This window comes from Eleutherodactylus coqui, chromosome 10, assembly GCF_035609145.1.
Source record: "Eleutherodactylus coqui strain aEleCoq1 chromosome 10, aEleCoq1.hap1, whole genome shotgun sequence".
Taxonomy (NCBI): domain Eukaryota; kingdom Metazoa; phylum Chordata; class Amphibia; order Anura; family Eleutherodactylidae; genus Eleutherodactylus; species Eleutherodactylus coqui.
The window spans coordinates 33,632,709-33,656,396 of record NC_089846.1 but is presented as its reverse complement, the minus strand read 5'-3'; the positions used below and the strand labels follow the sequence as shown (position 1 = coordinate 33,656,396).

The 23,688-nt window shown below is 45.2% G+C and overlaps 1 protein-coding gene across 1 annotated transcript in view; it reads right to left on the bottom strand.

The window, feature by feature from the left end:
- NR6A1 (nuclear receptor subfamily 6 group A member 1) overlaps positions 1-23,688 on the bottom strand; it is a 207,470-nt gene that overhangs the window by 36,411 nt on the left and 147,371 nt on the right. Inside the window, exons 3-4 of the mRNA XM_066579777.1 lie at positions 14,222-14,452; positions 1,776-1,831 (exon numbers count right to left, since the gene is read on the bottom strand). Coding sequence (XP_066435874.1) covers positions 1,776-1,831; positions 14,222-14,452 — 287 coding nt within the window. The remainder of the gene's footprint in view (positions 1-1,775; positions 1,832-14,221; positions 14,453-23,688) is intronic.

Here is a 23,688-nt window from a genome sequence, read left to right as displayed (position 1 = left end):
GTAGCTCCTTTATTTATCCATCGACGTCCTGTTTCTACGGCGCACAAACTGCAACAAAAACGACCTGATATTTTTATTCTACGGGTCAGTACGATTACTACGATACCAAACTTATATAGTATTTTTTTTGCTGTAGTACTTGTATATTTTTTTTAAGATATTTAATTTTTTTCAATTATTTACTGCGGTCATTTTGTGAGCACAATAACATTTTTATTTTTCCGTCGACGTAGTTGAGCAAGGGCTCAATTTTTGCGGGATGTCCTGTAGTTTCCGATAGTATCAATTTGGAATACATATGCCTTTTGATCACTTTTTATTGCGTTTTTTCTGGGAGACAGGGTAACTAAGAAAGTGTATTTCTGGCATTCTTTTTTTTTTTTTTTTCGGACGACGTTCACCGTGAGGGAAACAATGCGCTACTTTGACAGATCGGACTTTTACGGACGCGACGATACCGAATACATATTTTTATTTTATGATTTAGATTTTTTAATAATAGATACTTAACCTTGAAGTCCCCCTGGGGGACTACAACATGCAATGTTTTGATCGCTCCTACAGTATGACGTAATGCTATAGCATTATGTCATACTGCTTTTTCAAAGGCAGTCTATTAGAGATGAGCGAACCTACTCGGCCACGCCCCTTTTTCGCCCGAGTACCGCGATTTTCGAGTACTTCTGTACTCGGGCGAAAAGATTCGGGGGGCGCCGTGGGTGAGTGGGGGGTTGCAGCGGGGAGTGGGGGGGAGCGGGAGAGAGAGAGGGATCCCCCCCTGTTCCCCGCTGCTACCCCCGCGCTGCGACGCCTCCCCCCGCCTCCCCCACAAATCTTTTCACCCGAGTACTGAAGTACTCGAAAATCGCAGTGCTCGATCGAGTAATTACTTGAAACGAGTACGTTTGCTCATCTCTACAGTCTATCAAGCCACCCCACGGAGATGGCTTGATAGGCAGTCTGCAAAGGCAGCCCTGGGGCCTTTCTAAAGGCCCCCAGCTGTCATGACACCTGCACGGCTCCCCCGATCTCACTGCGGGGAGGGGGGGGGGGGCGTGCGGGACCCCTGAGCAGCATTCTGGGGATTTAAATGCCGCTGTCAGAATTGACAGCGGCATTTAAAGGGTTATTAGCCATGCTCGGCCGTCCAGCTGATCGCGGCTATTGCCCGCGGGTGTCAACTATAATAAACAGCTGACGCCCACGCTGTATAGAGGGAGATAGAGGCGCTACCTCCCTCCATACACGTCCTGCAACAGGACGTAGAAAGTCGATAGCGCCGTCACTAAGGGGTTAAAAGTACTACAGTAAAAAAAAAAAAGTCTATATAAATTTGGTATCGTCATAATCGTACTGACCCATTGAATAAAGTTATGTAATTCTTGCTGCAGGTTTTTTTTAAGCTTTTCAATACATTATGTGGTACATTACATCGTACTATTGAAAAATACAACTTGTCCTGAAAAAAAAACAAGCCCTCACACAGCGACGCCGATGGATAAGTAAAAGAGTTATGATTTTATAAAAGTGGGGAAAAAAAAAAGGCTGCGTCCTTAAGTGGTTATGGACCAAAACGATTAGAGAGCTACAGTTATTGGGGGACATGACAGATCCTCATCTGGGCTATGCTGCAGTCACACTCGCATGTACTGCTCCGGTATACAGGCTGCAGTGCACCACTAGCGTCTCTGCTTGCTGGGGGGCCCAGAACTCTGCCTTAATGCACCGTATTAGAAAATACTGAAAAAAATGTATGAACAGTTTTTGATCCTTACTTGTACAGGACCAATACTCTTGTTTCTTCCACCTGGCATCCCATCTTCTCGAATCGCTGTAAAAAAACAACAGGAAACAGAATTAAAACTTTAAGTAAAATAAATGTACATAATTCATATAAAATTGATATTTTTGCACATTGTAGTCTATATCATTGTGCTTTAGAGTAAAAAGGATTTTTGGGAATAAAGAAACTGAAAATAGAATAAATTAAAACTACGGTAATGCCAGTTACACTGTATGTAACTCGAGCTGTATGTGCACATCATGGCCACAAGGTGGCACTGCTTAACCTACACAAGTGCCTATGTTTTACAAGACAACGTCGCAGTGGAGCAGAATGGGTTAACTGAATCTATTAGAATCTCATGTGATAAAGCAACTTCTTCATGTTTGAATGACATTGTCCGTGCTCTGTTATATTTACTGTCTGATATGCATGCAGCGCTATTGCAATTCCCAGCCCTGTACACAGACTGCAAGACTATAGAAGGGTGGTTTCACACCTACGTTGGGGATTCCGCTTTCCTGTTCCGTTTCAGGAAGCAGAAAGGGGGAATCCCTGTAGCCAAACAGCTCCGTCTCTAGACGGAACCAAACAATGTCAGGGTAACCCCACTGACTATAATGGGGTCCGTCCGCTTTCCACTCAGCTGTCCGGCTCTTGAATTGGATTGCAGTGGATTTAAAGTGTTTTTTAGTGAATTTAGCGATATCAGGGTTGATTAGACATGTTGGATTTCCACTTCCCAGAACCTTTTGTTCTCAGAGAGTTGGGCATCTGCACTGCTAGGTCGACCCGTGTAAAAGAGCCCTAAGTCTTGCAAGGCCTGGCATATTTGTGCATTACACAGCCAGCCCGATGACGTCAGCAGAACAAGTAGAATACTTCATTTTCTCTGTAGTAGTACTTTAAGGAAATTCAACTTTTTCTGCAGTGTTCACCCACAGATTACATCCTATTTCTGGGGGCATCAGTTGATCAACTTCTAGTTGAGGACCCCTTTGAAAATATGGTCCTAGGAACGAGAGCTTATCTGGAGCAGATCATGTACTGTACAGTATATAGAACATCTGCTTCTGTAGTATATAGAGCACTACAGACAACAGTAAGTTCCTGTACTACTCCCTGCATATTACGACCTGTCCCAGATTGACAAACTCAAAGACGGCAGTTACTGTCCACTAACACTTGTTCAAGGTGTCTACATTTCAAAGCACAGTATGTCTCCACCAGAGGTTACAGCGTCACTTCTGTCACTCAACTTCCCTCCTTTTGACCTTGAATATAGTAAGTTGCAGAGAATTTGGATACAGTATGCCATGACAAGGTAATGTCGCTTACTAAAGTCCAACATCACACTTCCTTAATAGAAAAACACCAGAGGCCAACGCCTAGCTTAGACTTTCCAGGGGGCACAGAGAACACTCAAGGTAAGGAGTCTTAGAAAAACATGGACAGTGACAAGTCATTAAGAGGAGAAACGTTAGTGTTACAGTCCCGGAAGGCAACATGTGTACCCCCAATGTAGGCACCATGACGTACTAGGAAATGTGACCAAGGTGGCTTATGTAGATTTCTATATGTATGGTTCCAGCTGGTCACGTACATTAGGTCAGTGGTCTCCAACCGGTGGTTTCCCAGCTGCTGGCAAACTATTCCAGTCCTTCCAGTATGCCGGCTGCCAGGGAATGCCCGGAGTAGTGTTTTGCAAAATAGTCTGTTGCAGGGAAAATATGTAGCTTGCCCGAGGTGCCAAACAGCACCAAGAGCAGAACCTGGCATTTCTGGGAGGAGTTGTGCAGTATGCGTGTTTAAAGCGACAGGTTCCCTATAAGTGACAATATTCCTTTAAGGGATGCTCCAACTATAGCATTTTTTTCTCTTACAGATATTTGATTAGTTTTGCCCCTTTTACATAGGACGATTCTCATTTCCCCAGCAGATGACATCATCACCAGCTCGTTCGCGCTCAGGCTGCTTACTTCAGCGTTTCCCATTCCCAGCCGATTTTTGTGCCGGCTGAAACTGAACGATAAGCGAGAACCTGACGATTCTCATGAAGTCGTTGGCTGCGTTTAAATTGAACGATTATCGCCCAGTCTAAACGCAGAATTTGTTATTGAAATTTAGAGAATGCCAAAAAGATGATAAGCCCCCGATTGTGATTAACCATTAATAGCCTGGAGCACTGCGATGACGTACAACAGAGTGTATCCAGGCAGATCCTTCTAGCACTGACCAGTATCTGCTATCTGATTCCTCGTTATCTCTAGCCTTGCCCTGGAGGGCCGAGGCACTTTGACTGCAAACAGTAACAAAGTCGCCGAGTACTTCAGACTCTCCACAAAGCTTGATCAGCTTAACTTCGTTTTTCTTCCCATAATAAGTGCAAATCAACTCTCAAATTATGTAATAAACCCGTGATCTTCTAGCCATCAGCTGATGGCCAAAGTGGGTGTATTGCGAATGGAAATAGGGGGATAAGCAGGAGCCAGATATCTTTGGCAGTGGCTTATTTCCACAAGAGCAAAAGGATTGGGCATGCTGAAAATGCAACAGCCCAATCCTTCCCGATGGCAGGAGTTGAGACGGCCCCATACATAATAAATGGCTGACTGATCCTGCCAAAATCACTAGTTTCAGAAACCCCTGATTGAATGTATGTGACTGTTAGGGGAAGCCATTAGTGCTGTGCTCTTGTTTTATTGTCTTTCTATGTTATGTACCGGCCATGTTTGCAGGGAGATCCAAGGAGTGGCTGATTCCTGTTGGGCGACCGGAGACCGGGAAGTACAAGCGTCACCAGAGAGAAGTAAGGTGGTGTGCGAAGAAGCTCTACTTTTGTAGCAAGCCAGGAAGAGCCTGATTGTCCTACAGGTGAGTTGCAGAAATACTAAGACTGGGTTCACACGGGGGCGGATTCCCGACGGAAATCCCGCGGTTTGGCCGCAGCGAAAAACCACGAGATTTCCACCAGGTCGCTCTACCACTGTGGCCGGCACTCCCATAGAGGAGAGCTTGGCCGCAGCAGGAAAAAAATAAAAATAAACATGCTGCTGTTGGCAAATCCGCGCCGCAGCAGCGTCTTCTGCCGGCTTGGCCGCAGCGGATTTGCCGTCCCGTGTGGACGAGATTTCTGAGAATCCCGGGATTAGCGGCCGCATGCGGATTTGCCGCGGCGAAATTCCGCACAGAATTTCCGTGGCAAATCCGCCCCGTGTGAACCCAGCCTAAGCCGTTGTGGAAAATGCCCTTCAGGCAGAAAGTAGAGGGTGCTATATCATTGCTGCACAGGGACCAGAGGCAGCCACGGTAGAGAAGGACTATGTTGTCACCGGTAGGCCGACATCTTACACCTGATTATAGACTACATAAGGAAACCCAACACCCGGGTTACGCAACAGACTGGCAATTGTGAGTTACCAAAGACTTAAGAACTGTGGATTCTATTGATGATCTATCCTCAGGATAGGTCAATAGTTGATCGGCTGGGGTCCGTCGCTTAGGACCCCAAACGATCTGCTGAGTGGGCGCAGTGGAAGCAGTGGGAGTCTCTGCGACGACCTCTGTGTAGTGGCCGGTGCTTGTAACTGCAGGCACGGCTCTCATTGAAAGCAATATGAGCCATGCCTGCCATTACAAGCAAAAGATCCCAGCCAAATCAACTATTGATGATCTATCCTAATGACAGGTCATCAATAGGATTTCCCTGGAAAACCCCTTTAATCATCGAAAATGTGTGACTCAGGCCCTTTCATCACGTATCTGTGGAGGCTTCAGTGCTCTGCTGCACCCAGGGCATACTTTAGAACCAAGCCGAATAGCCATCTGGTATGACCGAAGATCAGCCATGAAAATGTATTATTGCCGATGCCTACTTACAAGGACAGAGGAACCATGAACCTGTGTGAGGTCCATGATCCTAGAGGTCCCTCATAGCGCCTCACTAGCCCGGCTTTCTTCACGGGGGAGATAAGGGGACACCCCAGCTTGCACTTTTTGATCAACTTGCATGACCTGCTTTAGCCTGCAATGGTTTTGGGCCTGGAAACATGGGGGCAACTAAATACAGTAGACCTACTGATGAGTCAGTATTGAAGGTGGGCAATATCATCACGCCCTTTCTCAATTTACTATCATGGCCCCTTCAATAGCAATTGTCTTGTATACATAGGATCACTATCACCAAAAGGTATTAATTACCTCTGTCAATGTCCATGAGTCAAAGGCCCAAGGCCAGGGGTGTTTATATAAAGGCTTTTATCCAGATACAAATAGGTAAGGAGAGCACGTGAATACCTATTGTGTTACTCAATGAGTCAAAGCTAGCCTTCTCAGGCTGATACCATCTCCTAATCTCGATTCCTTATCTTTGTTTTCATTGCAAACTTTCCCAAAAAAACCTTCCAGGTATGAGTAGAACTCTGTATTCCCTGGTGACTGTATATCAGACTTTCTTTCTCCATTGTGTTAAATCCATTCTTTGCTTAAATAATAGGAGCCTTTATAGCAGGGGTACACAACCTTTTTCTGGTTCCCGGCCCACACTGTCTCACTAAACCACTTCCAAGAACCACAATAAAACTTAAAAGGGTATTACTGGCAGAGATATTGAAGCATATGGCTTACATGTCTTATAGGTAGGAGTCCTGGAAGTAGAACTTGCACCTGCATCGGGAAAAATGTGGGTCCCCTTCTCTTTCAAATCAGCACTCTCGAGAAGAGGACATACATTAATGTAACATAGTATGTAAGGCTGAAAAAAAAGACATATGTCCATCCATTTCATCCCGTTTCCCCCTAATGTTGATCCAGAGGAAGGCAAGAAACCCCCTAATGAGGTAGAATCCAATTTTCCCAGTGAAAAAAATTCTTCCCAACTCTAATCTGGCAATCAAAATAAATCCTGGATCACCGACCCGTCTGGGGTAATCAATGATTGTAACATGTAATATTGCATCGCCCAAGAAAGGTGTCCAGGCCCCTCTAAGAGAGTTCGTCATCACCACGTCCTCAGGCAGAGGGCTCCCCAGTCTCACTGCTCTTACAGTAAAGAACCTTCTTCTATGTTGGTGTAGAAACCTTCTTTCCTCTAGATGTAGAGGCCGCCCTCTTGTTACAGTCACTGTCCTGGGTATAAATAGATGATGGAAGAGATCTCTGTATTGTCCCCTGATATATTATACATCGTTATTAGGTCGTCCCTCAGCCTTTTTTTTTTCTGAACTAAATAACCAATTTTGATAACCTCTCTGGGTATTGTAGTCCACCCATTCTGTTTATTACTTTAGTTACCCACCTTTGTACCCGCTCAAGCTCTGATATGTCCTTCTAGTGTACCGGTGCCCAAAACTGTCCACAATATTCCATGTGTGGTCTGACTCATGACTTATAAAGAGGAAGAACAATGCGGCCCTAGACCTCTTTGGATGGACCCCATGATCCTATTTGCCTTGGCAGCAGCTACCTGATACTGGTTGCTCTAGTTTACAATTAACTAAGATGTCCAAGTCTTTCCCCAACTTTGCCCAATGGCTCTCTTTATCATGGATTAGAATTGTGTAACAGCCTAGTATTTCACCACTCCCCATTAACTAAAATGGAGAGGGCTGCATATATAGATGTCCAACTCTTATCTTATAGACTCCTCTCTGGAGTGCTAAACAAGGCTCAAGCGATGCCATTGTCCTGATATATGGGGGACTGAAAGATGGTTACATATTGCGTCAAGAGTACGTTCCCATCCTTGTCCATGAGCTGTGCGCCATTCCTGTCTAACATGGAGACTACACATGAACAGCCAGACACAGACAAGGGTTTCTGTGTCTAGAGGATTGAGGGGCGGATAGAATGGCATCGTGTGCTGCATGTGGCCACCTGGCGCAGGTTGTGTCCCCTGCTTTAAAACAAATTTACACTGGCAACCAAATTTACTTTCAGAAGCCCCCGAACCCCCCCTGAAATTAAAAAAATTGCTATTTTTCATTTGTCCGCCTTGCAAAAAAGCCCCAATGAAACGCCATCAAAAACTTTCTTGTACCCTGAAAATGGTATCAATGAAAACTGCAACCTCCTACAAAAAACAGTCTTGATATAGCTCTGTAGGTGGAAAATGTAAAGTTGTATGGGTCTTGGAATGTGACAATGCAAATTCCACTTTTCTTTCTTTAAGAGTTCATAAAACCATATCAAGTTGGTATCACTGTCATTCTACTGACCTGCAGAATGAAGGTGAAGCATCTGCACAGTGAGCAATGTAATAAAAAAAAAAAAAAAAAATTCTAGAATTGGTGTTTTTTGCTACTCATACCCCCCCAAAAAATAGAATAAAAAGGGACACTAAGGCAGGTCCACAGGTACGCACGGATTCTGCATGGGGAATCCCACACAGAGTTCGCCAATGCCCGCGTCCAGCGACACTGCTTACCTGTCCGTGTCTTGACGTTCTGTACTGCGGATGGTCCGCGCGGCCCACAAGCACGCATGCGCAGTACAGATTTTTTTCTTTAAACTCCGCGTCCAATTCGCAATAACTTCAATGGAAGCCATCCGTGCAAGAACTGCAGTAAAATGGAGCATGCTGCGATTCTTCATCCACGAGCGGAATCCGCTCATGTGCATGTAGAATAATTTTTCCATAGCATGCTATGGACGGCTATAGCGGTGGAACCTGGAGTGGAACGCCTGCTCTGGATTCCACAGCAAAATGCCACCCGTGAACATGGAGCCTAGCCGAGCCAAGCCCCTGCTGATCTTGAGAAAGGAGTCCTGTGTCCCCTGCCCATCACTGCGGGGTTAGTGCACCCTCCGTAGAGGAGGAGACTGAATGTAGTACTGATAGGGCAAGCTCACTAGCGCTCCATTCACTTCCAATGGGACTGCGGAGATAGCAGAGTGCCACCTGTTCAGCAGAGGGGGACACGAAAGCACCTACAGCCATGACAGGCAGAGGGGCACATACGAGTGGATAAGGGGGGGTAACTTGTAATTGTGATACAACTCCTTTAAATCCACAGGATGTGAGGACTCTTATAACAGATTATCCCTCCAATTAAGTCTTCAGTAAATCCGCATGTAAAATGATACATTTCGCCCAGGATATTTCACTGAGAGCATACCCTTAAGACCCATTTACACGCAACGATTATCGTTCAAAATTCACTCAAACTATCTCTTTCCAGCAATAATTGCTGCGTGTAAATGCTACCATCCTTTGCTTTTCTTCCGAATGATGATTTTTAGTTGAGTTTAAAATCCATTGTTTGGCCGGCGAGCTGATAACAGTGGCTGTGCGCTGTGATTCTCCATGGGAGCGCTAATAACATTGCATTCAGCTGCAGTCCCGTGATAACAAAGGGGCTGCATGCATATAACAGACCACCTGCTGTTCTCTGCATACAGCTCAGGGAGGCTCATTCACATGCAAAAGCAGCTAATAAGTTGCTAATAGGCATTAGTTCCCATTAGCAGCTTACGCAAATTAATCAAACTGTCATTCTCATCTTTTGATCAAATTTTGAGTGATCATCTTTGCGTGTAAAGGGGGCTTTAAAGGCAGTGCATGAGATTAATAAAACATGATGGTTTCCTTTCTAAGAAACAGTGCCACTGATGTATACAGGCGACATCTGGTATTGCATATCATCTCAATTCACTTGAATGGTGCCAAAGCCTGGAAAAAAGAAGCCATGAATTTTTAATATAGTCCTATTTCATAAGGGCTATATACGGTAATATTAACCCTTTCACCAGACATGCTGTACCATGTATCGTTCCAGAACGAGTACAATGGGACCCATACCCAGACTGGCATGTACAGGTGGCAGGAGCAGGCTGCTTCTCCCACCACAGCAATAATTTATGTGCCGATTAATATTTTATTGAGTGTTGATCTAGATAGGACGTCGTCTGGTAAATGCTTAAAATGGTTATATTTGGCGTGGCGTACACGGACAAACAATCTATTATCCGTATCGGTCAAGTGTATCCGTCATTCTATAAATGACAGCGGCATATACGGCACTGTCTTCAGGCAGTACACTGTATGTATGGGCAGCCTGTACTGTAGGAACTGTTTAATCAAAGGGAAGAAATCTGCTATAGCAGACTGCGACTAAGTAACAACCGCGGAGCTTTAAGACATATCAAATATTCATCATTGCCTGGGGTTTTACAGCAGGAAGAAAGCAGCGGATGCGAGGGGCTGTGACGCTGCATCCATTACGGGGAGAAAACTGTGTAAAAATGACCAACTGAAAGCCTACTAGAAAGGAGGCTCATCGTGATAAAGGATATTGAGAATTATATATATGGGGGCTGGGAAGGTCTTTGGTGGCCCTGCTGTAAAATCTAGCAATGCATGGAAGAAAATAGGCAACGGACTGACAGAAAATGGAATTTGGTTGTATTCAATCCTCAAGTATTTGAAATACAATAGAGGATATACATATTACATCCTCTATTACACCATACTGCAGTTACACCTTATGTCCACTAGGTGGAGACCAGACATCATTAAACTTCTCATTAAGTTTCATTTTGCTCCTTTAGAGGGTGCATACATACTCCGCAGATTGTCACCACTTACATTGGTCCCTGTCCTCATAGGGGGGTTAAAATCTAAATTCATCCATTAGTATATTGCTATACATTAGATCATGTTCAGGTTTCTGTCAAAGGGTAGGGCGGCAGGGCCCCTTAAAATGAATATATTTGCACGCGCGCAATATGCGGAGAATAGAATCCAATGACTTCGATGAGTTTATTCTCACTTTTCTTTTTTGCACGCACAGCATTCTTTATTTGTGTGTGCATAGAAGTCTATGGAAGGTTGCAAATGTGCTATATGCTGCGCCATTCCACGACAAAAGCACATCTGGACCTCATTAGGCTAAATAGCCTTTTAAATCGGAACGTGGTAGTGTCATGTGCACAAAACAAAACCCTGCCGTGCAGGTGCAAAGTGTAAAATTTACCATGTTCATAGTGCAAATGCCCTGAGGCAAAACCACAACGGGGCTCATTTACATGAGGACTAGAGATGAGCGAGTATACTCACTAAAGGCAATTGCTCGAGCGAGCATTGCCTTTAGCGAGTATCTCCCCGCTCGAGACGGAAGGTTTGGGTGCCGGCGCGGGGGAGCGGTGAGTAGTGGCAGTCAGCAGGAGGGAGCGGGGGGGAGAGAGGGAGAGAGAGATCTCCCCTCCGTTCCGCCCCGCTCTCCCCCGCAGCTCCCTGCCCGCTGCCGGCACCCGAACCTTCCGTCTCGAGCGGGCAGGTACTCGCTAAAGGCAATGCTCGCTCGAGCAATCGCCTTTAGCGAGTATACTCGCTCATCTCTAATGAGGACCTGTTGGGGCAACCAGGTTTGAATTATTGCCATGGTGCATTTACGGTAAAACCTGTACATTCACACAGGATGCAGCCAAAAATCGGCAACAAATCTGTGGATGTGCTGCAGAATTCATCCTCGTGGCCTTGTGTGGCGTAGTGAGAAGGCAGCAGAATGCCTTAACTCACAAATACTCTCGCTCACGACCTGAAGGTTGTGGGTTCAATCCCGGTTGACTCAGCCTTCCATCCTTCCGAGGTCGGTAAAATGAGTACCCAGCTTGCTGAGGGGTAATAAATAAATTATCTGAAAGCGCTGCGGAATAAGTTGGCGCCATACAAATCACAAATCCCTTCCCCATATGTGCAAAAAGTGAATAAAAGTGAATAAAAGTGAAATCTGCGGCTGGGGTTTGAAATCCGCACCGCAAGTCCATTTACACATTTACACTGCAGACTTTTCCTCCAAGTGTGTGGACGGGGTTTAGTGAAATCTCCCCCACTATGCAGCTACTGTAAGAGTAGGTTTATACGGCTATTCTGCCGCAGTTTTTGCTGTGGATCCGCACTCAGATTTAGTCAGAGCTTCCGTGATAAAGTGGCGTGTCGCCATGTGGAGAGGCGGTGCGCTAATTCTGCATGCGCATTTAGGCAATTGGCAGGGCTGAAGTCATGTAAAAACCACAGCAGGATAGCCACAGATTCCGGCTGCGGGTTTACCGAAAATTTTGCGCCAGAATCTGCCGTGGTAAAATATACTAATTGTTGTAGATTTTCCGTATGTGATTCCGCAGCAGAAACTTCACAGCATTTACACACCGTGTGAACATACTGTTATATAGTACATACATCTAGTCCTACATAAGCAAAAAAATCGTTGTCCACAGCAGCCAATCACAGCACAGCTATCACTTCACCAGAGTAGTTTGAGAAATAAAAGCTGAGCTCTGATTAGTTGGTTGGTACGGGTCTCAAAAACAGGTTTTCTTTCAGTTCAGGCTATATTCACACCTGCGTTAGGTACGTCCGTTCAGAGGGTCCATTGCAGATCCGCCACAAAATGCCAGTAGAAAAACTTTGCCATCCAGTAAAACGCCGGACGGCTCAACGGAGACCAAACGGACGCCATTAAAGTCCATTTGGCGCCGTTTGGTTCCCAGAGTGGAGCATCGTGTAACGGGGTCTTATGTATTAAGACTGGCGCAGACCGAACATGGAGCAGTTGGGAGCCATTTAGGCCAGACGATTTCTTGTTTGATCGACCGAATGGTTTCATAGTTCTCTCATTCGCTCAGGCAGCCTGTGTAGAACGGCAGATACATCGTTGGCTCCTTCAAACGCGAATCGTTCACATTCGCCATATAAGTGAACGATTTATCATTTAGTTTTCGATCTTTGGCTCTTATACGGAGCGATTCTTAAAGGACCTTTACCCATAGAAGTCATTCAGGTCACTTCTTCTGCCATGAGTTGGGACCTGAATGGCTCCTACGGCCAACTGCTCCACCGTCCTGGTTATACGGCCCACTGCGGGTCACTACATTATATTACGGTCGTCCTTGTGTTTCTCTTTAATGAGGCATTTTCTGAGGACCCTTTTGAGGTTCTACTGAACCTACAGTATATTCCTATAGGATCCTATACAAGTCCGCTTCAGTAGAACCCCAGGAGCTCCGGCTATTGTGGCCATATTACAGTTCACTGTGTCATTACCCATGGACATCTCCCATATGTCACAAGCGGCGCTCGGCAACGGCACTTTTCTAGGTAATTTCTGTCACAGTCTGTTGTTTTGAGAAGAGCTGAAGGCTTTTTACATTCTAGGCACCGGAGCCTCAGATGTGTATGGAGCCTAAGGCACTGATTTGAAGACAGGGAATAACTGTCTACGGGGCTCTAAGGGTGCGTTCACATGTTGCCAATTTGCTGCAGATTGTGTTGCAGATCAGCAGCAGATTTCACTCCTTCAATATGAATTCAATTCGAAGGATGAAATCTGCCGCAGATCTGCAACAAAATCTGCAGCAAATCAGCGGCGTGTGAACAAACCCTAGAACCCACATGAATACCGCGTCCAAGTCCGCACCACAGGTACGTATTTTGACATGGTTTTTTTATGCGGATCCGCAACATTCTTCACGCCTTCAATTGAAAGGCTAAAATCTGCTGTGGATCCGCGACAAAAAATGCTTAGGCTGGGTTCACACAGGGCGGATTTGCCGCGAAAATTCCGTCCAGAATTTCGCCGCGGCAAATCCGCCTGTGGCCGCTAATCTCGGGATTAGCCAGCCAAGTGGACGAGATTTCTCATTAATCTCGTCCACACGGGACGGCCAATCCACTGCGGTTAATCCGGCCGAAACCGCGGCTGCGGCGCGGCTTTGCCAACCGCAGCATGTCCATTCTTTTTTTTTTCCGCTGCAGCCGTGCTCTCCTCTATGGGAGTGCCGGCCGCAGCGGAAGAGCAAGCAGCCGGGCCGCTCCAAAGCCGCCGCAGGTTTTTCCGCGGCGCTTCTCCCGGCGGAAATCTTGCGGTTTTTGCTGCGGCCAAACCGCGAGATTTCCTGCGGGAATCCGCCCAGTGGGAACCCAGGCTTAAAAATCCATTTCTATAGCGCGGACTTTCATGCAGTCTTCATGTGGATTCTAGGTTGGGAAATCCGCATCTTTACCGCTGTGTGTAAAGGTAACCGTTACGTTTACAGGTTGCAGATTTGCAACAGATTTTCTGAACCTAAAAAAAAAAAAAAATTAGCACCAAAATCCACTCCATTTGCTGCGAATTTCACCCCTTCAATGGAATTTAAAGTTTCATGGGTGAATTCTGCTGTGGATCCGCCTTAAAAAGTTATGGATTCTGGTGCAAATTTGGTGCAGTTTTCTCTAGATGCGTAGAATCTGCAGCAAATCAGTTACGTGTGAATGCACCCTAATAGGTACTGCCATATGCCGGCAAGCAGCTGGTGAAAAATGGAGGACCAGGGACCCCCGTTCTTAGGACTGAAGGGGGTCCCAGCAGACAAAACGCACAGTAATCTCATTTATGTCACATATACCAGAAAAGTCTCCGATTAGAAAATCCTTACTGATCTATTTCTTTCCTTTCTTACCTTTCCTGTTCATCCCCATTTGGAGGCACTTGAGGAGTCGACAATACTGGCAACGGTTCCTTTGTTTGCGCGACATGACGCAATTCTTGTCCCGACTACAGCGGTAGACTCGCTTATTGCAGATGCTGCGCTTAAAGAACCCTTTGCAGCCCTCACAAGAAATGATGCCATAATGCAGACCTGTGGCTCGATCCCCACAGATAAGGCACGCTCTCTGGTCAACGCGGTCATCTATGGAAGAAACGGGAAAAGCAATATATCAGTCGTGTCTATCGTGTAACATGCAAGACGTTTACCATCAAAGATGCTGCATAGGGTTAGAAAAAAAAAATGTGCACCTTCATCCAAAAACAGCGACGCACCTGCCCATGCAAATAAAAGTAGCCATGTTTTTCCAATTATGTCCACCCACCAACCTTTTTCGGCCAGTTACTCCAGTAGGGTCACATGTGGTCCTCGCATTATCTCCAGCTAATCCTATGAAACAGACACTATACCGCAAGCGATAAGATTTTATTCTTCTTCCCAGGACTAATGAGCACAGGATACATTTCCAAAGAAATGAAGCATCTCTACTTTAATAAAGCTATCCTGCAGCCTATTCCGTGCGTAGCAAAAGCCAGCGAGCATAATTAGTAGAGACGAGAGGATAGCAGCCTAGGGCCATACACACACAGCTCTGCAACTTGGCCCAATGGTCATGATGTCCGTTCTGTAGTCGTGCCGCACTGACCTCACATTTGTTTAATGCAAAAAAAAAAATTGTTCAATGCAGTTGGGTTTCAGATCGACCCCTTATTTTTTGCAATGGTCAGTCTGTGAGGGTCTTCTGTTTCCAAAGATATGCAATCTTTACAAAAAAAGGCCTATAGTGCTACAGATCTTGTAAGAGAAGCCTTGTTTTGTGATACAGTTATACATCATAATATTATCAAGAAAGTATTTTGTAATACCCTACTTGCTGCAGCGCCTCCAAAGGTGAAATGAAGCATTACAATAGTTCCAACTAAATTCAGTGGGCTGGTCATTTAGTTCATGGACATGATGGATCTTGAGAGATGCCCTATCTACTCTGGTGCATAGGTAAAGTTCAAGAATGGGAGGCCCAATTTATTAATGGTTGTCAGAAAATATTTAAAACTGGGCAGAGGGTACAAAAGAAAGATAAAACCTATACTGGCCTTTTAAATGTTCTGCTGCTCTGTTTTGGGGCGCAATGGTCCCATAGAGTTCTTTAGTGGTCGTGCACAGATGAACGCTAAAGCCAGTGATTGGCTGCAGCAGTAATGCAAAAACCTTGAACACCACGCTACCACGGAAGGAGCTTTCAGAACCATGGTCCTATCACTTCCCAACCAATGATGGACCTCTCTTCTGTAAAGTGTTAGGAATATGTGTCGACCTTGCCCAACATGGGAGCTATGCAGAGAAATCTCAATGTCGGACAAGGTCCGACACTGGAATGGGTTAGAGGGCCATTTTTTCCACCTCTGCAGCCCTCACCTGATTGCTTGTCACACTCTAGACATCTTATGTGTATTGCAGTCACTTGTCTGATACTTATCAGGCACCATATTGATACTGCCATTTTTCCCGACTCGCTTTCTTTATGCTAACGCTCCCATGATGCATCAGCACAGCATCACATGACCAGCTACAGACTGTACCATCTCTGCCTGCTTGAAAGACACTGCCATTACCATTTGTATTGAACTAATTATATTATAGACTATAAATATACAGTCAGGAGGATGAGCTGTGATCTCCTCTATTATAGCTGTGTGAAAGGAGCGATGTGATATCACATCAGCACTAACTGTGATAGGAGTGTCTATGTTCCCTTCTATATAGAGCTTCTGTGGTAGGGTCCCACCACACAGGAGTTATGCTGACGGGAAAAGGACTAATTTGACAGCACATAAACCCAAGTAAAACTGAGCTGGTCAGAACTGAGATCACATGACCATCTGAGGAGTAACCAAGGTAATAGTTGCCAACTAAACTTTGGGAATAACCGCCATGGAAACTACAGAGCACCACGTGCCATTGACGTGCGAGGTGGATGACGGTTACGAAGGTGCGTGAGGGACAACGATATCCTACAGTAGAGCAGCTCATCATGAAAATGAACCAGGGAACTACCAGACGTGTCTCTAAAACAACAGTTCAGTGAACCCTACTGTGTATGGGGCTCCGAAGCAGACGGATGGCGACTGAACCCATGCCAACAAAGGTGCTTCAGAAGAAGAGGCTTCAATTTATATGATAGTATCGGAATTGGACCCCCGCTGATTGGCAAAAAGTTGCCCTCTCTGATGAGTCACGTTTTCTGCTTCATCAGACGGATGACGTTAGTGTGCCAGGCGAGAAACAGAGAACAAACACCCTGCAACCATTACTGAAGAACACAAGCTGGTGGCGGCAGCGTTATAGTCTGGAGAACATTTTTGTGGCGTTCTCTGGGCCGCTGCTCCTTGTGGAAGGCACTCTGAACCGATTTGGTTATGAATCCATCCTTGCAGATGACGTACACCCATACATGCTGTTTGTCTTCCCTGGGGCAGATGGACTCTTTCAGCAAGACAATACGACATGTCACACGGCTAGAAATGTCCAGCAGTGGTTGGAAGAGCATGACCAAGACTTTCAATAACTTCCCTGGCCCCCCTAACTCCCCACACTTGAACCCAATTGAGCATCTGTGGGACCACTGCAAAAGTCATGTTGGCTCTACAAACCCTCCAGTAACTGGGATGCAGTCAGCGGGGCTCTAGATACAATAGACCACCTACCAGCACCAGTCACTCCCAGCCCGTCTAGCTGCTGTCCATATGGCACACAGTGGTTCTGGATATTAGCTGGTGGTCATAATGTGACCCAACTCTGTGGTGTATTAAATGGCCACTAGAAGTAGACTTCACCCTTTCTTCATTTGCTATATGGTATTATAGCTTATTGTTCTTCATCAGCCAACTCATGCTACTGCCCGTGATCATTCACTACTTTGTCTGATTTGATCTTTTTTAGATACTTCCATACATTGATTTCAATGGGTTAATGTACATATAAGCTTTTTTTCCCCCATGCGAGTTGTGCCCGTATCACGATCATATGGAATTCGCACGGGAGAATCGTTGCGTTATTACACCCCAAGTGTGATCATATATTGGGGTTGTCTTCTAAGCTCTAGGTTTATCCTCCGCACTGTGACCACTCTACATATCTGGTGCCGAACCAGGGTATGGCTAATTGTACGCGGCTTCCGGCTGGGAGACGCTCGGTAAAATCCCATCCCTCTTATGACCGATTTAACGGTCGTCTACAGCTTACGTGAAGCGGGATTCAATAGAAATCCCAATTTCTTCCCAAACGAGAGGAGGATTTTTTTCTCCAGACAAGCCCCACTGTGCGAGAAGGCGCTGAGATACATTAAGGAGAGTTATTTTAAGTGACTTGCAATGTGAAGCATGATTTAAGATTAAACGCAGATCCAAGATAATGAGGATACATCTAGGTTAACGAACTAGAATGCTCCAGTCATCATTCTGGCAGTTTCCTCTCTTCGTCTGACATCTCCGTCCCTGAAAATGACGGCACGCCAAGTAGGATTGTGCTCACGGAGTCGGCAGCCCAATTCTGTCGCAGTGGGAAAGTTACCATCAGACGATACCAAATCTCACATGACAGCTCTTCTCGCTCGCGGACATTCAATTTACATTTTCCATTCTATCTGACAAACGATAAAAGCCGGCATGAAACAACGTTAACCCCTTTCTTGCAGTAGTGACTAGGGGCATGGGAACTACAGGGTTAAAACCATTCAGCTTTCTTCTTTTTTTTTTTTTTTTAATTGGGATTTAAAGGCGCATTTTTTGGTAGTAATCCCACTGAAGAATACCGCAGTCAGCCTCAAAAGGCTGATAACAGGGAACAACGGATTGTAGTCAACAGTACAGCAAATGCCAGAAAATCATTGGCTGTAACAATGGGAGATTTAGTCGGGTGCGGTGGGAGCTTCTACCGTATAGCATGGGCAGTATTAACACGCTGCAATGTGTGACTCTACTCCTAATGATACATAGTATATCAAATTCCCCCCCCCCAGTTATTGTGTCCGCCACACTTAGGCTTGGTTCCCACTGAGCGGAAATCTCGCGGAATGACCGCAGCGGGACCGTACGGAAATACCACGAGATTTACACCGCTGAAGTGCAGTTTCAAAACTCGCAGGTTTTGAAGGGGCTTCGCCGCCTGCATTCCACCGTGAATATCTTTCCCCATAGAGAGGAGAAATGGCCGCATCGAAGATGGTGCAAAAATTGACATGCCGCAGCTTTGATCTCCGTGCGGCATGTCAGTGCGGCTTGGCTGCAAAGGCTTCTCCACAGGGTGTGGACGAGATTCTTTCAAACCTCGTCCACTTTGCTGCTTTATACCAGGATAAAAATGGCTGGCGAAATTTCCGTACGGAATTTCCGCCCCTTGGGAACCCAGCCATATAAATTACTGAAGTGAGACTTCAGGAAACACTGTATGTATCAGGGGTACAAAACATGCGGCCCGCAATGCCATTCTGTGCGGTCTCAATCAACTATGCATGGCTACTCACATGTAGTTTCCATGTGAGGGTGAAGAGGAGTGGCACATAGCAGGGCAACAGGAACAGACAAGTACTAAGGGTGCACTGTGTAGCCATGTCTGGGTCCCCTATATATTAGGTAAAGGACTACGGGTGCACTGTGCAGCCATGTCTGGGTGTCCTATATGTTAGGACAAGTACTAAGGGTGCACTGTGTAGTCATGTCTGGGTCCCCTATATATTAGGACAAGTACTAAGGGTGCCCTGTGTAGTCATGTCTGGGTCCCCTAGATATTAAGACAAGTACTAAAGGTGCACTGTATAGCCCTGTCTGGGTCCCTATATATTAGGGCAAGTACTAAGGGTGCACTGTGTAGCCCTGTCTGGGTTCCCTATATATTAGGACAAGTACTGAGGGTGCACTGTGTAGCCATGTCATGCTCCCCTATATATTAGGACAAGTACTGAGGGTGCACTGTGTAGCCATGTCTGGGTCTCCTATATATTAGGACATGTACTGAGTGTGCACTGTGTAGTCATGTCTGGGTCCCCTATATATTAGGACAAGTACTAAGGGTGCACTGTGTAGCCATGTCTGGGTCTCCTATATATTTGGACAAGTACTAAGGGTGCACTGTGTAGCCATGTCTGGGTCCCCTATATATTAGGACAAGTACTAAGGGTGCACTGTGTAGCCATGTCTGGGTCCCCTATATATTAGGACAAGTACTAAGGGTGCACTGTGTAGCCATGTTTGGGTCTTCTATATATTAGGACAAGTACTAAGGATGCATTGTGTCATCAAGTCTGGTTCCCCTATATATTAGGACACGTTCTAAGGGTGCACTCTGTAGCCCTGTCTGGGTCCCCTATATATTCGGACAAGTACTAAGGGTGCACTGTGTAGTCATGTCTAGGTCCCCTATATATTAAGACAAGTACTAAAGGGTGCACTGTGTAGTCATGTCTAGGTCCCCTATATATTAGGACAGGTACTAAGGGTGCACTGTGTAGACCTTAAGAGGGGTTGTCTAGTTGTAAACGACATACTATCTATTGTCAGAAAAGGCTTCTAGGACTAGATTGGAGGTAGTCTGCCACCTGGAACCCCGCAATCAGCTGTTTGCAAGGCTGCTGCACTCAGAGGAGCACATTTCTGCAGGAAGCAGACCGCTCCGTTCCCAATGGAGTGGCCAGGATTAATATTACAAGCATTGAAGTGAATGAGAACTTTGCCTGTAATACCAAGCTTGGCCACTACAGTGGGACTGGCGGGGTCTGCTTCCAGAACACTTTATCTCAGTGCATGAGTGCTCAAGCTCTGTGAACAGCAGATCAGTGGAGACTCAGATGGTGGACATCCACCGATCTACTATCGATTGCCTATCCTGAGGACAGACCATCAATACTTTACAACTGTACAACCCCATTAAAAGGGCACTCTGATAATGTTTTTATTCATTCATTATGTAGCTATTGCCCTATCATATTTAAGTGGGATAGTGCTACCTTGGTTAGTTGTCTCTTTCTGTCTGAATCCCCCGGCCTCTATTTCCTCAGATAGTCATGTGATCTCAGTTCTGACCTGCTCAGATTTTCTAGGGGTTATGGATTCATTTTCTAATCAGTTTCTCATTCTTTGTAATGCTGTTACATGTATCTACCACAGAAACTGCCTAACAAGGGGATACAGACACTCCTGTCACAGTTACTGATGACGATCACACAGGTATAATAGAGGAGATCACAGCTCATCCTCCTGACTGTATACTTAAGGGCTGTAGCTTATTAAGGTGAATATAGAAAAACAATGATCGAACTTATTACCCTAGCAGGCAAAAATGGTATAGCCTCAACTAATGCTGTGCTGATGCATCATAAGATTTAGTTAAACTGAAAGTAAAAAATCTCTTTCCCAAGATGTTGCCTGATAAGTATCAGATAGAGGGGGGGGGGGACCTGGAATACACAGGGAGACCTCCTGGCAATCAGATGAGGGGCACAGACATGAAATAATGTGCTTTCTCTGGGGTGGCCCTTTAAGCCTGTGTTCCGACATACATCCGTTGTGTCTAGCCAATAGTTTTATGTCAGAGTCAGACTCAATCTATTACATTTTTATATGTTCCGGTACCCCCAGTCTACAGCTGGACAGTAAAATACTAGTTAATAGTATTTATATAGTACCAGTGTTTCTGGTGGCACAATACGCCACTTATATTATAATATAGTGAATGACATCATCACATGTAACTCACTGAAGGACCTGTGATGACAGTTGGAGTTGGTCAAAATATTGAAGGACCTGTGATGACATCACTGTCATGTAATTAGGGGAGGAGCATGTAACTCACTCAGTCACTCACGGACAAGTGGTCGTTAGTACTTTGTATGCAACATTTTTCTCTCTAGCATAGGGAGGCATCCAGCACCAAAACAGATGTGTTGGATGGCATGAACAATCCCATAGAAAACTAAGCCATCAGTTCTTCACTTCAGTTTTTCTCTAGTGTTTCACTACAAAGCTGAAGGCGAAAAGATGGACAGCCAGATATATTGTAACCTGTCCTAAACTCCAACAGGTCTGCAAATGGATATATTTTCTGGTCACTTGCGACAAATCCAGAACTTTGCACTCGCAAAGTGTTATCCATGATATAACGAGCAGCTAAGGCAAAACAATACGGCCGTGGCAAAACAGTGCATCCCTAGACGGTGTGATGACAAATTCAGCTCAGCTACATCTGACAATGATATTGATCTGTAATACTCCTCTACAGTATAAATCACGCTGGCGGCTTTTCTTGACGGATTTTCAATGTGTTACGTAATACTGAAATGTATAGAAGCCGCGCCATATAACACAACGGCTGTAACCACGGAGTAAGCAGCATAACACCGCCTTACGCCTTAGGTATGGGTGAAGATACAGATAGAGGGGGGGCCCCAGCTCACCTTTTGCATCAGGGCCCCTGAGCCTTTACTTACGCCCCTGAGTCTATATATCAGAGACCTATACAGAGTAGTCAAAAGGACGCATCCTGCGCTATACTGGCGTCCTATATTGAAGAAAATTAAAAGTAAACTTGAATAGGAAGGAATGGATGATCTACATGAGGGTATAGAGTACGGGCTCCTTGGGGCCCCGGAACGTGGATTTCAATTTTCTATTGTGTAAAAGAGAGTAAAACCCAACTGCAAAGTTGAAGAGTAGCATGTGAGAAGCAGAAATCCACTTTCCACGTCTCTCTAATCCATGGTTCCGCTGCTATGACTGAAGTAAGGAAAGTGTACTGGAAGTGTCCTCCTTCTGCTACAATAGTGGCAGATCATCCAGGAAGTCATCCACCGTCATCTTCAGGAGATTCACGTACCGATCCATGTTGTGAGTCCCTGGAATAAACACAGGTCCAACGAGGCTCCATGCATGTATCCTAGCAGAAGGAGGCCACTGAGTAAATGAACTATGCTATAAGGTAATATAATCTAACAGTGCTATAAATACAGTGTCTAATTGCAAGTAGGACACCAGTGGCACCCCCTTCAGCAAGGTTGGGTAATGCACTTTGTGTGACTACAGAATGCTCACCCATAAAGATTAAAGTACCACCTTTAATAGCAAGCTGCCCACAGACCGAGTCTGCCATGGACACATTTGATCATTTTTGCCAAATCTTATGTTGAAATTCTTGTGCAAGAATTCAGTTTCACATTTCTATTATTTGTATTTTAAGATGCTTTTTGCATCTCATATGTCGAGGAGTCGTGCCTAAGCTGGAAAAGGGCTGTCTTCATATGAAGGGCATGCTTTCAAATGCAACAATTTACATCAAAATGTTCCCGATTCTTAATTAAATAATTAAAAACAGCTAATATTAACACATTTGGGGAACCAGCCCCTTCTTCAGGACTGGCTGTGAAAAGTCTGGAGTTTGAGAGCAGAGTGGTTGGTTTCCTGCCACACTAAAGAAAAACAACAGTGGGTCTTGCTGTTTTTCTTTGTTGCGCCTTTAGGTTCACGATTTTCCTCCAGCCTCATTACCACGGCCGGTTCCACACGGTTGGCGATTAGTGGACAGGCAGCACCTTATCCTGTCTCTACACGGAAGATTAATTCCTCTATCCACAGTGTCAATACAAGTTGCTCCACTCCACTCTCTCTTGTTCTAAATATTAAGACGGGATTAGTAAATCTGCCCCATTGTGTGTGAATGATCCGTGTAGGGTGTTATAGACCATCAACAGAGAATGCAACACGATATGGTGCCGACTGATGACTCAACTACCCCATATCACTCTTGGGCCAGCTTTAGAAGCCACAGACAATTTCAACAAACCAAGATTTTGGGTGGTATCTACTAAATTTTATAGGAAAAGCACAACATTTTTTATATTGCACATTTTTGTGTAATTTGCATTGTATGTATAACACTATGAAAAATAAGTCATCGTGAAGGTCTGATCAAGCAGTAAGACATCTTCATGAGTTCTTTCCTCACTATTGGAAAACATTTTATTTTTCCTTAAAAAAAAAAAAGGGAAAGGAAGTTGTGGGCTTCAGGAATTCTTTTCAAGAAGAAGAAAACAACCTGTCACTGGGCTATTTATACTAAGGGAGGAGCAGAGAATGGACAATGGTGGGGGGTCAACAGCCCGGCATTCCAAAGGGAGAGCTATTCAATGTTACTGTACAGATGACCACAACTTGGTCACCATAAAGGCTTGAATGGGGACTTGGGGTCACTGCGAGACAGTGGAGCTTCCTGAACTCTGGACACATCTCTGAATAAAATGGGAAGTAGTTCAGATCTGCTCATCAAGCCTCATTGAGCAAAATCTACATTAAAGTTGCTTTATTTACTTAGACAGTGGACAAAAATGTGGTTTT